The sequence below is a fragment of the Anser brachyrhynchus genome (assembly GCF_964034855.1).
Source record: "Anser brachyrhynchus genome assembly, chromosome: 7".
NCBI lineage: Eukaryota > Metazoa > Chordata > Aves > Anseriformes > Anatidae > Anser > Anser brachyrhynchus.
In genome coordinates, this window is record NC_137701.1 from 2,134,274 (window position 1) to 2,146,354 (window position 12,081).

Consider the following 12,081-nt stretch of genomic DNA (forward strand, 5'->3'; position numbering starts at 1 on the left):
AGTGATTTCCTGCAAACTGATTTATGGGTAAATAGTTCTATGTACTTATTACATGGGACAGGCAGTTTTTAATTTCTCTAACTAAGCACAGCTGAACAAAGGAAAATTACATAGCATAGGGACAAGACGAATCTGAAGAGGATAAACAAATGCAATCAACGTCACAAGAGCGTACCTGTCTTGCAAGGGGATCCTGTCAGTAATGGTTGATGGATAAACAGCTTGATTATCCTCGAGGCAGGGGTTTTATTGAGTGTTTCATTGAGGTCTTTCATTTGGAATTGTAAAATGAATCAAAAGTGTTTGGGCACTAATGCCAAGCTGTAGTTTCTTCTGGGTGTCTGTTGTGTTGATAAGAACTCTGTTAAAAAGTAAGGTGGTTAAGCAAGACCGTTTGGTTGAACTCATGGAATGGCAGCAGATGGTTGTGTTCTTCACCCAGCCTTGTGTTTGCAGTCAGATGTGTTCAGGCTGTGATCCTGTAATGCAGGAAACTAAACTCCTGGCCACCTAGTGCAGCTCAGGAATGGCTGCAGCCACACAAGGCACAGCTTTGGTCCGGTATAACTCTGCTGATTCAGATTTGCTCAAAGCACTTTGAAGTGGCAAATATAACTCAGGAGGTCTTAAGCTGGATTGGGCACTGCCTAAACCTTTCTTAAACGCACTTAAACAACATGTTGTTTGCTGTGTCTGGTTTCACAGACACATGTTCTTGCCAGGGCTGGATGTAACTTTTCCCACCAAAGAGTGCTGACCCAGGGTCAGTGAACATGGAGCTGGAGTCTAAGAAATGAGCTTTGCAGTTCTGTATTTTACAACCTGAGTGTGCCCATCCATCCACAAGGAGAGCAATTGTCTGCTTTAACACCTCATCCCATATGAGTCTCGGCAGGTTACATTATGTTGTAGGTATTATTATGTTGTAATAGAAGAGAATTTTTGGTATTGTGCACCAGGGATTCAAATGGATTGTCAGCTTAGTGCTGACAAGTGCTTTTCTTAACAATGCTTGGTAAAGAATTGGTATTCTCTGCAATCTCTCTTTTCCCCTTTAGCCAATGAGCACACAATTTCTTCCCTTTCCCTCTCTGTACATATTTGGGCAAATGTTGACAATTAATTTTGTAGCTGTCTCCAGAAGAATGTTGAGGTGGGGGTGGTGATGCTAATATGAATTTTGAAAATGTCCTTAATTTGATCCAGTGACTTAATTTTAGCCCTAGCAGATTAACGTTTTAAATAAACTGTATTACTCCTGTGTCATTTACCTGCAAGTATCCGCTTAGGATGTGATTTAGGTATGCTCACAATTTAGGAAAAGTGAAATCAGGAATCTAACTATGGTGGGGATGGGATAGTTTGTGAAGGAAGACAGTAAAAACCTGAGATGTGTTCCTGTTTGTTCTGTTTAGCTACAGAAAGGAGTTTGGAAAATGCCCTGTTTTGAGTTTGTTTTTACAATAGTCCCTATTAAAGTGTCCAGACTTTCGTGAGATACCTCAGTAGTTCCTGTAGGACTATCCAGGTGAAGTTGGCAGTGCAGGAGACTGGGAGGTTCAGGACCTAGACTTCATGCTCTTTATCACCAAGAAATGTTATAGTTAGGCTATAATATGCAGTATGCTAACCCCCCAGATATTCTATGAAGTGCTCTACTGTATGGCAGACTTTGTTTGGAAAGACAAATGAGGCTTCTAGCCCTTTTAGGTAAATAATTTTCTGGGACAATATAAGGTACATAGTAATGAAAGGGGTTTGCCAACTTAGCTGGAGCTTTTTGCCTTTTGCTGTTTTTATGCCCTGCTATGATTATTAAATGCTCCTAACATTGTTATTCCAGAAGTGTGCTTTAGCTCCAACTTTGCAGCCTCTCCGTTCGCATCTCATTAGCATGAAGTCCTAGGAGTAATCCAAGTGCTTTGGATTCATCACTCTTTTAGGTGATACTTTAAAAATAAAGGTCATAAAGATCCTGTGACAAGTTTTGCTAGGCATAGAAGCCAGTTGTGATGTAGCTGGTCAAGCCTTTTCTTCAATGTGTTGTATTGCTCTCACATGCACAGTTACGACTTTCTTATCCAAAGTAGCTGCATTTTAAATTAAAGTAAATTGAAAGCACTCTGGTGCAATGGTAAATGGTTGGCCAAAGTGGAAGAGCAGCAGTGAATTGCAGCAGTTGTGTATGAATTTGAGACTTGAGCTTGAGACCCTTGAGAATTTTGCTGCTAGTCTGTTATGGCATTCTTGTGGGTAAAGGGAGTTGCGCAAATTTAGAATTAGGCTGCTGTCCTTTTTCCCTGTCTGCATTTTAGTAAAGCAAACAGCAACGAGTATGTCTTCAATGGCAAGTGAACACATTGCTGAGGCTTAAATTTCATAAAAGACCTGTCTGTAGCAGGACATGCTGTTAAAGAAACAGCAGTCAGCATGGGTAGAAAATGCCTTCGAAAATATTTCTTTTGAGAAAACTGTTTGGTCTGTTTATCGTATTTAATTGACTAGCTGGCCTGGGCTACATTCAACCATTCCTTTATGAGTTTCTGAGAGCTGTTGTTGTGTACAGCCATTTCTTGACCATGTAAGCTTTGAAATCTGTTGAACTTCCCTTCCAAAAAAACTGTTCCAGGAGAAGAGTCCCAAAAGGTCATTGATACAAAAAAGACAATGAGACTCATTAACATGAGAGTTTTGTGAATTCCTGATGGGTGTGCTTTCAGATTTCCTGAGCAGTCTAATCTGAAGGTCTGGAGCTGTCAGAAGAGTAATACTCCTGGAGCAGTAGTGTATTCATTACTAAAATACAGTGTTTTGCTCATTTCTGTCCTCACTTCTAAGTCTCAGGTCACGGTAGGATAAATGCTCGGTCTAGCCAGTTAAAGTGATTTAATCAAAACTCAGAACTGTGCCATTTGGAGTCAGTGAGTGGAGCCATAAAAAATTGTATGTGGAAGGGACTCCTTGCTACCAGGCTGTTCCCGTCTTCGGGATGCTGTTGCATTAGCAATACCCAGCAGTCCTGGATGGGAAGGGACCTCCTTGGGGGGAATATTTTATTCTGCTAAGATTTTACATTCAGAGCTATGCCTTGTAGCGTGCTGAGAATGGATTTGCTCAACAAGCTGGTATCATCTTCCCAAATGCAGCCCAAGAGTTGCCCTAAATACAGTGCTGGAGCCATGAAATAAACCACCTGTGAAGTCTGCTGAGGAGCTGGATGGAAACCATGGCTTCTGGCTATCGTTTGGACCAGCTTAATGTGTTCTGAAAAAAAAATTTACACGTTGTATCACACCGGCTGAAAAAATAGCGTACATCAGCAGTGCTGTAACACAGAGTAAAGGACTTGCAGCAGGTGTTAACATGCAGAGGCACAGAGCATTGTGGTAACACCTGTGTTTGTCTAAATCCAGCCAAAACAATTTCCTCTCCAGTTGTAGAGGAGGATTAAAAAAAAAAAAAAGAGCCTACCTAACTTCCAGTAGTAGCAGACATTTCCTGTGAAACAATTTGCATAGTATTTCCCTTGATGCTCTCTAGCTGCATTTTGTGTTTTTTTTTTTTTCTTTTTTTCTTTGTACTTTCTAGTTTGGGGACACCTTTGGTAACTTCAGTGGCCCCCCTACTGTCTCTTTGTCTCTCACCAGCATTGCCAGGGCTGAGCAGTTGCAGATGGTATGCTCTCTGAGCGCTTTCCTTAATTGAATGAAAAATAAAGCCTCTTGTAAAATATTACCAATTTAGATGTGACTTATGGGGCACATATGATGCTTATTTTTTCAATTACATGAAAACTTGGCATGGTTAAACATAGGAAGCCAAGTGTTCTGTGAAGCTGGTATAGATTTTTGGGTTTTTAGGTGATTTTGCTCTAAATTATTATATAGCAGAAGGGGGTGAAGAAAGTCAGCAGCTAAACCGTGTTTTCCCAGCATGTATTTCACTCAGTGGACCCTCGATGCTCATTTCATGACTAATATATGCTGTACTATATGCATTTCTTGTTGTCACCAGAGATAACATTAAGTAAACTATCCCCTTAAGAAAAACAGCTTTTCTTGGCAAGTGGAGTATAACTCAAGGAGCCAGCACTGGAGACATACGGTACTGTGAATGAGTGCTGTGTGTTACTCTACTGGATCTGAGTCCAGGCACTATTTATACTGCAGCATATTCAGCACCAGATTGTTAAATCTTAATACTGAAACAGTGCATCATTTAAATGTTTTTGTTCTGTTTATGTCCCATTTTCAAGCATTGGATATCAAGCAATACTAGCTAACTTTTTATTTCATTTGGACAAGATCTCCCCTTGCCAAAAGCTTTCTAATCTGCTCTTGAAACATTAGCCCATCTGTACTAGCATGTTGCAGTGAAATTTTGTACCACTGAAGATGAATTAGGTCTCTTCTAGCTTCTCTCAATATGTGGTGATAGAATACCTTGCAAATCAGTATGTCCATGGTAAATGCAAGCATTTAAGTGCTACAGAAAAGGAGTTGTGCTATAATTATTTCCTCTTCAACCTGTGTAGGAATGAGATAAAAAATAGTCCACAGCAAGTATTTCATGTGCTCATCATATTGTGTCCTGTTGTATCTATGCAAGAAGCCTTGTTTTACTGTTTCAGATGTGTTGTTTATTTTACAATTGTGCTTTAAAGATAAGGATAAAAGGCCTTTGCCATTTATTTCAATTGGATTAGTTCCAGAGCTGGTGAAGATCTGAGACTAGAATGTGAGAAGGAGAGGGCTGACATTTCTTAGCATCACAGGATCCTTCCAGATACCCAAAAAGGTGTCTTGGAGCTGCTGTTATCACAGAGAAAGTGGTTTTCTCATGCGTATTTCTCAGCGTATTTCTGACAATAGGGCTTGCAGATACTCTTTGGGAAGATCAGAGAATATATAAGCAGACCTCAAAAGTCATTGGTTTAAATGTGAGATAAGGCAATGGGTTCCTTGTAGGGCTGTGCTAAGAAAAGTTATGTGACCAGAGCAGTGGGGCAATGGCAACATGGTGAAAGAGGAAATAAAAGTGACAGTTGTAATGTATAATGTATTGCAGAGCAGGGCTGAGCTGCTCTGTTTTCATGTAAGGTAGCACTGTGGCTTTTTTTGTTTGGTGTCTTCCTGGAAGTCATTCCCGGGTATTAGTCATTGTTTTTGGTGGGGGTGGGCCCTCTGCAATGGTCTAAACAGAAATAATACCTCTGCCCCAAATGGTTTACCACCCCAGTTTATAGCCTTTGTGACGAGCCCATCCAGAAAAGGTGATGATCCTTACTAAAGAATGAGCAGAAGTAGAAACAGGACTTAAAACATCCCTCCTCCCCCCTTCTATTTTGGATCTGTGGTCAGCAGCCTGCAGTTGTTTGTTGCAAAGAAAAGCAACTGTCTGCATAGTGCAACTTGCAGCTGGGAGTGAACTCTTCCTACTTCATGGCTTTCCAGTGCCATCCATCTGCACTGGCAATCATACCATGATTAGATTGTAACTGTGCTGAAAGCCCACACATAGGAGTTTTCCTGTTCAAGTCAAAACCAATTCATTTATTTACAGAAGGGTTTTGGAGACTGCAGAAGACCACAGAGTATTTAAAGCTTCTTCTAACTTAGAAAAGCAGACTTTAGTAGGATGATGAAAGATGTGATGGGAGGAAGCATCCTGTGCTTCCTTGAAGTAATTTAAGAGCCAGGAACATGTCAGCAAGTCTCTGCTAAGAATTTGAAGTCTATTCCTACTGTTTCCCATAGTTTGCTTCAGGAGTCAGTACAAAACATTTTTTTGAGCAAGATTGCAATAAACCTCAAGGCAGATCTTGAATCTCCTGAACAAACAAGCTTATCAAAGGGTTTAGTAAACAGACGGTAAAATGTAAAGTATGAATGTTTTGTTTTCTTTTCAGGAATAATCAAGCTCGGGAGGTGGAATCCCCTCCCTCTCAGTTATGTGACTGATGCACCAGATGCGACAGTAGCTGACATGCTACAAGATGTCTATCATGTTGTGACATTGAAAATCCAATTACAAAGGTGGGTGTTTCTGAACATCTGTCCTTCTCTATTCTCTGAGCTGCTCTGTCGATTACAGCATTACTATAGAGATTAGCACATCCTGTCTTCATTAATTTCTGGTCTTTTGATGAAAGGGAAAGAAAAATGAAGAGAAGGGTAGGTCAGCTGACAGCTATTTGGTGCATGTTCCAACTGATATTTTATGTTTTCTGAAGCAGCAACATGGTAGCAGAGAGAGGAACAGAAAGGCAAGTAAAGGTACTGGGCTTTAAAGGCAGACTTTGCTACAATCCCTGATTTAATAGGTTATTGAGGCCTTATTTTATACAGAAAACAAACACCTTGCCTTTTTCCAGGGGTTACATTGTGAGAAGCCAGGTCTTCTACTGCCAGTTGCTGAGATGGGGGAGGAGAGGAGCTTCTTGACTTTCCTTTGTTCTCCAGTGGTCTTCCCAGTGGAAGAGCAGGAAGATGAAGAAGGGATCTGTTACTGCAGATCTGTTTGGCCTTTGGAAAATATTTTCCTTCCTCAAATGCTAGTTCTGACTAGCAAAGCAAAACTTCCTGATGCTCTTACACTTACTTGCTCTCCCTTCCAAAACTTCTGCCCCCCCCCCCCCCCCCCCCCCGTTGCTCTTCAGAAGAGTTCTCAAACAGCAACTGGTGCCTGTGCAAGGAGACGTAGCAGGTCCCTGGGAGTGCATGGCACTCCCTAGGACTGCCGATAAGCCTACATTGCATGGTCAGTTGTAGCTTTATGGCCAGGAGATTTCAGAGGAAAAAGGTGAAAATAACAGACAGCCTGGAAGAATTTGCATACAGTTCCTGGAAGCTCAACCGGAACAAAACAAGGTTCCATTGTGAAGTGTGTCAGCATCCTTTGGTGGCAGGTACATATCTACCAACTGTTCAGTTTAGTTTGGAATTTGAAAGTAGCTGGTTCCTCACTGACTAATGAAAAGCTCACAACTCACAACATTTTTTCCTGTTATCTCTGGTGGGGTTTGGGGTTTCCAGTTCTCATTTAAAGGCCTTTCCTTGGTTTTATATACCGTTATCATCTCACCTAGGCTGCATCTCTGCAGCATAGTTGTGAAAGCATCTAGACGCCTGTACCTGCTGTAAAACTGGAGTGCAGTAACTCATCTCCTCAGAAGTATGAGCTACCAGGAGCCCACCTAGTCTACTGTCCTGTTGGTATTACCAGAGGGTATCGACCCAAGATCAAGGTCTCATTCTTTATCTTCAAAATGCTTGAAGATGCAGTGTAAATAAAAGGTAGCCCATGACTTTGAGATAAAGATAGTCGTTGACTACTTGAACTCCTCAAGCACAACTGAACTTTTCAGCTCTGAGGGTAAAGCCTGTCTTTATAGGCACAAAGCAGAACCACCTCAGTTTACTGGAGAGCATTCATTAAGTCTCTCAGGCATCAACAGCAATGACAAGCTTCCCCCAACTTTTTGGTGCTGATGTTTGACGTTTTTTGGTCTGTCCCCATGTATGTAGACAGAGACCATGAGCTTGTTAAACTAGAAGAGGCACAAATCACACAAAGACGAAAGGTTTACTACATGTGCAATTTTTATAGAATGAAAGTGAGAATGAACTGCATGTGACAGATGTTGGGCATATGACTTAATGCGTTTCTGAAGGGCTCTCAGATACTTTAGTGATGAGGGCAGTATAAGAACCTGTATACAATGAAACTCATTTTTCAGACCTACTGCTCCACACAGTGAGGACCCTTACTTTGCAGTGATTTTGTTAGTGGCAGTGCGGCATATATGTTTATTTTTCTATCCCAGCTGGAGTATTTGTTTGGAGAGGATGGCTTTATCCAGCCAGTTCTGTGACTTGCTTTACACAGAGTTTCTTTGCTCTCTACGAGGTCCGTCTCAGAGGAAATGGTTATGCCACACAGTATCATAGTAGGATTAACTGCTATTCCTGCCATGTACTGTCATTCTTTTGGTTGAACTTCACATCTGGGAGCTGGGCTTGGTGGGGAGGGGAAAGAGGAGAGAAATACCTTGATGAGCTGGCTAAGCAGGAAACAATAAAGTTGTGCTCGCTGCTTAAAGGTCTATGGCTCTCGTACACAAAGAGTAAGCATCTGTGAAGGTGATGTTTCTATCTACTTTCTGCTTTCTGTTTTGACAGTTGTTCAAAGTTGGAAGACTTGCCAGCAGAGCAGTGGAACCACGCCACAGTTCGCAATGCCTTAAAGGAACTGCTCAAAGAGATGAATCAGAGCACATTAGCCAAAGAATGCCCTCTCTCACAGGTCAGTGTTTTTAGCAGGCTTAGGGAAAGACAGATTTCCAAGATCCAACTTTTTTTTTTTTTTTTCAGTAAAGGGCTTAATAAAGGGGGAAACCATTCCATGAATATTGAATTATTTTCTTGTTTTCCTTAGAAAGGAGAAATTCTAATTAATATGGAAAAGATTATTTGTATACCAGGTTTTATTAGTTGGTTGTCAGGTGGAAATTAAGAATTGGTTGATTTCTATTCAAGTATTCAGAGGGTTTTCATCTAGATATTTTTCTGAAGCTTTTTCAATAGGACTGACAATTGTCAAGGGTGAGCTCGGAGTAGCTTCTTCCCACTAGAACCTGCCTCCCCTACTAACCCACATGTAGCTCTCATCAGCTTCCAACTGTGATAAAAAGTATGCCTTTTTAACAGTTGTACCTCAATTTCTAAACAACAGCAACAAAAACATAGATGTAATTATCTTTAAAAAAGAACAAAAACTCATAGTTTTGTTCTCCATGACTACTTTATAAATGACAGCAATGTCATGTCTAAGACAGACTGGTTCCTACAGATATCATGAGCTCTATTTGTACTTCGGATTGTCATAACCAGAGATTCAAAAAGTTTTCATGACTGAAGCCTCCTTGCTTCGCACAAAAACAGAAAAACATTTCAGCACTCAGACCAAACAACTTTGGTGGGACCAAGAAGTATATTGCCTTCTAAAAACTTCATTAGAATCTTATGTTAATCTGTTTGTTGTATCTTTTAAAAGTCAAAACATCAGTAAGTTCTGCTTGCTAAAAAATCCATTGCATCCAACTGCCTGTCTTGTGTTACACTGTACACTCATCCTGCAGTTCATGATCCAAAGCCTCTGTGAACCAAGAGAATTCTTTCTATCTGTAACTAACACAAATTTGCCTCACTGTCTTATGACTACAACTCCAGGGAAAGCACGGGGGTACAAAGGTGAGTTACAGAGCAGAATTTAGGTCTCTGCAATAGGTAGGAATTGCTTTCCAGCAGAAAATGTTCCTCACCTTTCTTAGTCATGTTAGGTCTGCAGATCTAAAACAAATGGAAAGGCTGGGTAAGCAAAAGCTGCGTAACTTGCCTTATTTACTAAAGGAGTAGCAGTGACTCGAGATATGCACAGAGCATAAGTGTGTTGAATACGGAAGTATTTTTCTTTTCACACAGTTTAAGTGTAATTTCTTTAAATAGAATTATCTGTGGAATCTGGTCAGCTAATGATGATTGCAGCATATGGTTGTCTCTGCCCAGTCTTCTTCAATATGCAGTATAACTAAACTATGCATCATTTCATATGCAGAATTCATTTGTTGTCTAGGTCTTGTTCCTCCCACTTGAGTTTCAAAGCCTACCAGGTAGAAATGCTGTAGTTGGTTTACTCTTCCCATAACCTCAGTATGACAGATATTAAAAAGATTACTGATGGCAGGACTGTAGCAGCGAGAATCCTTGCCCTAGTACTTATTTAGTGGTCAAAGCTCAGTGGAGATAGAAAATTGAGCTTGCTGACTTTTAAGCGCAGCTGTGAGTCACCTTGAGCAGTGACTAACCCCTGAACCAGGACTGCAAGAATTCAGCATTTATTATTATTATTGCTATAAAAAGTTTTAGTTTCTTTTGTTTTGGCTCAAAAAATGCAAAGGATACAACAGAAGGTTGTATAGGAACTGTCTATTACCATCATCTGAATATGCCTCTAATACAATTCCTTCTCCCAAATCAGTTTTAGAAAAATATCGTGCCAACTGTGAAATGTCATTACAACCCCCTTGTGGTTAATATATTATTGACAGCAGCAAATTGCAGAGTGGTCTCTTAGGAGTCAAACTGCAGAGTAAATGCTGCTGCTTATTAATGTGTTCACAGTGCCTCAAGTACAGAAGTGGAAAGGGGCAGCGCGGGGAGCTCTCGCTCCCATCCGTAACGGTGCTCTGTCTCTGCTTCTCAGTGCATGAGCTCTCCATGCAGCCCAGATGGGGATTCTGATTGCCGCTAATGGGAAATGTAATCATTCACTTTGATTTAAAATTGTTCTTTTTTTTTTCTTTTTTTTTTCTTTTTTTTTTTTCTGCTAGGTGTATTATGTGGCTGCAGCTTAGCTACCCTTAGCATAAGGCTGCTGTTCAAACAAATAAATCCCAGTTAACCAAGCTGAGAGGAAGGAGGGTAGGTTGGGGGAGCGTGTGTGGCAGAAGGAAATCCAATTACTTCAGCATTTCCACCTTTGCATACAGACCTCTGTCTCTCCTGTATACTACATAACTCATTTCAATGCTGACCATGTATTTTGTCTCCTTGCTGGAGCAAGATTTTTTGGGATGCGAGCATATTTTTCTCCTTGAACTTTCTGCACCAAATTTTCTTTATGTGGATATTTCTCAGGTTCAAGTCCCAGAAGTTTTCCTTTGACATGGCTGTCTTGGCTATACACCTACCAAACATATCCGCTACTTTGTATAATCTATACCTTTGTTAAGGATTTTCCCAGGAAAAATATGCACTATTTAGAAATTTGTAATTAGTGAGTGGTGTTTGTTTGTTTGTTTGTTTTTGCCACTCTCTTCTGGATATGTATTCCCTTTTTGCATACTCATCAAGATTCCTGATAGAAATATCCCTAGGGTCCCTTTCAATTTAATAATGAGGGTTGTTTTTTTTTTTTTTTTTTTTTTTTGTAGTTTGGAAGTTGTTACAGTTCTTTCCCCTGCTGTATTGTCAAGCGGCTGAACAGACTCTGTCCTGAGATTTTTTTGCCAGTGGTTGATTTACTGCTTAAATTTACTATTTAGCTTAAGCTTTGCTTTCTCAAATAAAGGTTAATGGTTTAATATATTCCATGGTACTTAATAGCCCTACAATTTCAGTAATGTCAATTTATTGTAGAGCTAGAAGATTTGGGGAAGAAAACCAGAAAAGCCAGGTTGTTATGTAGACAGACCTAAACAATTTTGCCACCTTCCCTAAGTGACTGGAAATATAACTAAAGTGACACTAAAAAAAAATGGAAGTTAGCTCAACTTTGTTCAAAATCCTTCCTTAGCAGAGGCTAGCACTGTACCATGCTTTCACAATACTACTGCTTGTTAAAGTGATTCAGAACAAGGGAGGATTTATGGGGAAGGAATTGTTGCTGACTACCACAATGTTAGGTTTATGTCTCAAAATATTGATTTTAATTAGAAAATTGAATCTCGGTTTTAGAAATTGAAGTTGCCACTTAAAAAGGCTCTGACTTTATAGCCTTCCAGCTCTACTGCACTGCACCAGAGCAGCTTTCAAGTGGAAAAGTTAAAGTGCAAAGGCACAAGATCCTCTTTACCGAAAGTGAAATTACGTGTTGAAGAATGAAACCAGCCTGCACCAATCAGTAGACTTAAGTCTCTCAGTTTTGCTCACATTGTGTTTTAAGTCCCCCAAGTGCAGGACTGAGGAGCAACTGGAGTTGCATGACACTGCAGTGAATTTGTTATAAGGATGGATAAATCTGGGAGGGAGGAGGGGATGTTTTTGTTTTTAAAATTGTTAAAATTGAGTAAGCCAACGTGTAAGCTTTGTAGCTTTACAGAGATGGCGTAGATCCCATTTTGCTCAAGAGCCTGCAGGAGCCTGTGGGCCAGAGTTTGAACCTATGGTAAATATCTTGTTTTAGTCATGAGGTCATGTTAGTTATCTCATCTCTGTGCACAAAGGTCATGCAACGTGCCAGTGTTTTTTCTGAGCTTTGTTATTAAGTGAAGAAGGAGGACAGAAGAAAACTGTGATTTCT

General features: G+C 40.3%; 1 protein-coding gene across 3 annotated transcripts in view; it reads left to right on the forward strand.

Moving 5' to 3' along the window:
* SATB2 (SATB homeobox 2) overlaps positions 1 to 12,081 on the forward strand; it is a 135,967-nt gene that overhangs the window by 52,767 nt on the left and 71,119 nt on the right. For all 3 annotated transcript variants that reach the window (XM_080599932.1, XM_080599931.1, XM_080599933.1), the window contains 2 exons: positions 5,909 to 6,035; positions 8,181 to 8,304. In XM_080599932.1, the coding sequence (XP_080456058.1) occupies positions 5,909 to 6,035; positions 8,181 to 8,304 (251 nt within the window). The remainder of the gene's footprint in view (positions 1 to 5,908; positions 6,036 to 8,180; positions 8,305 to 12,081) is intronic.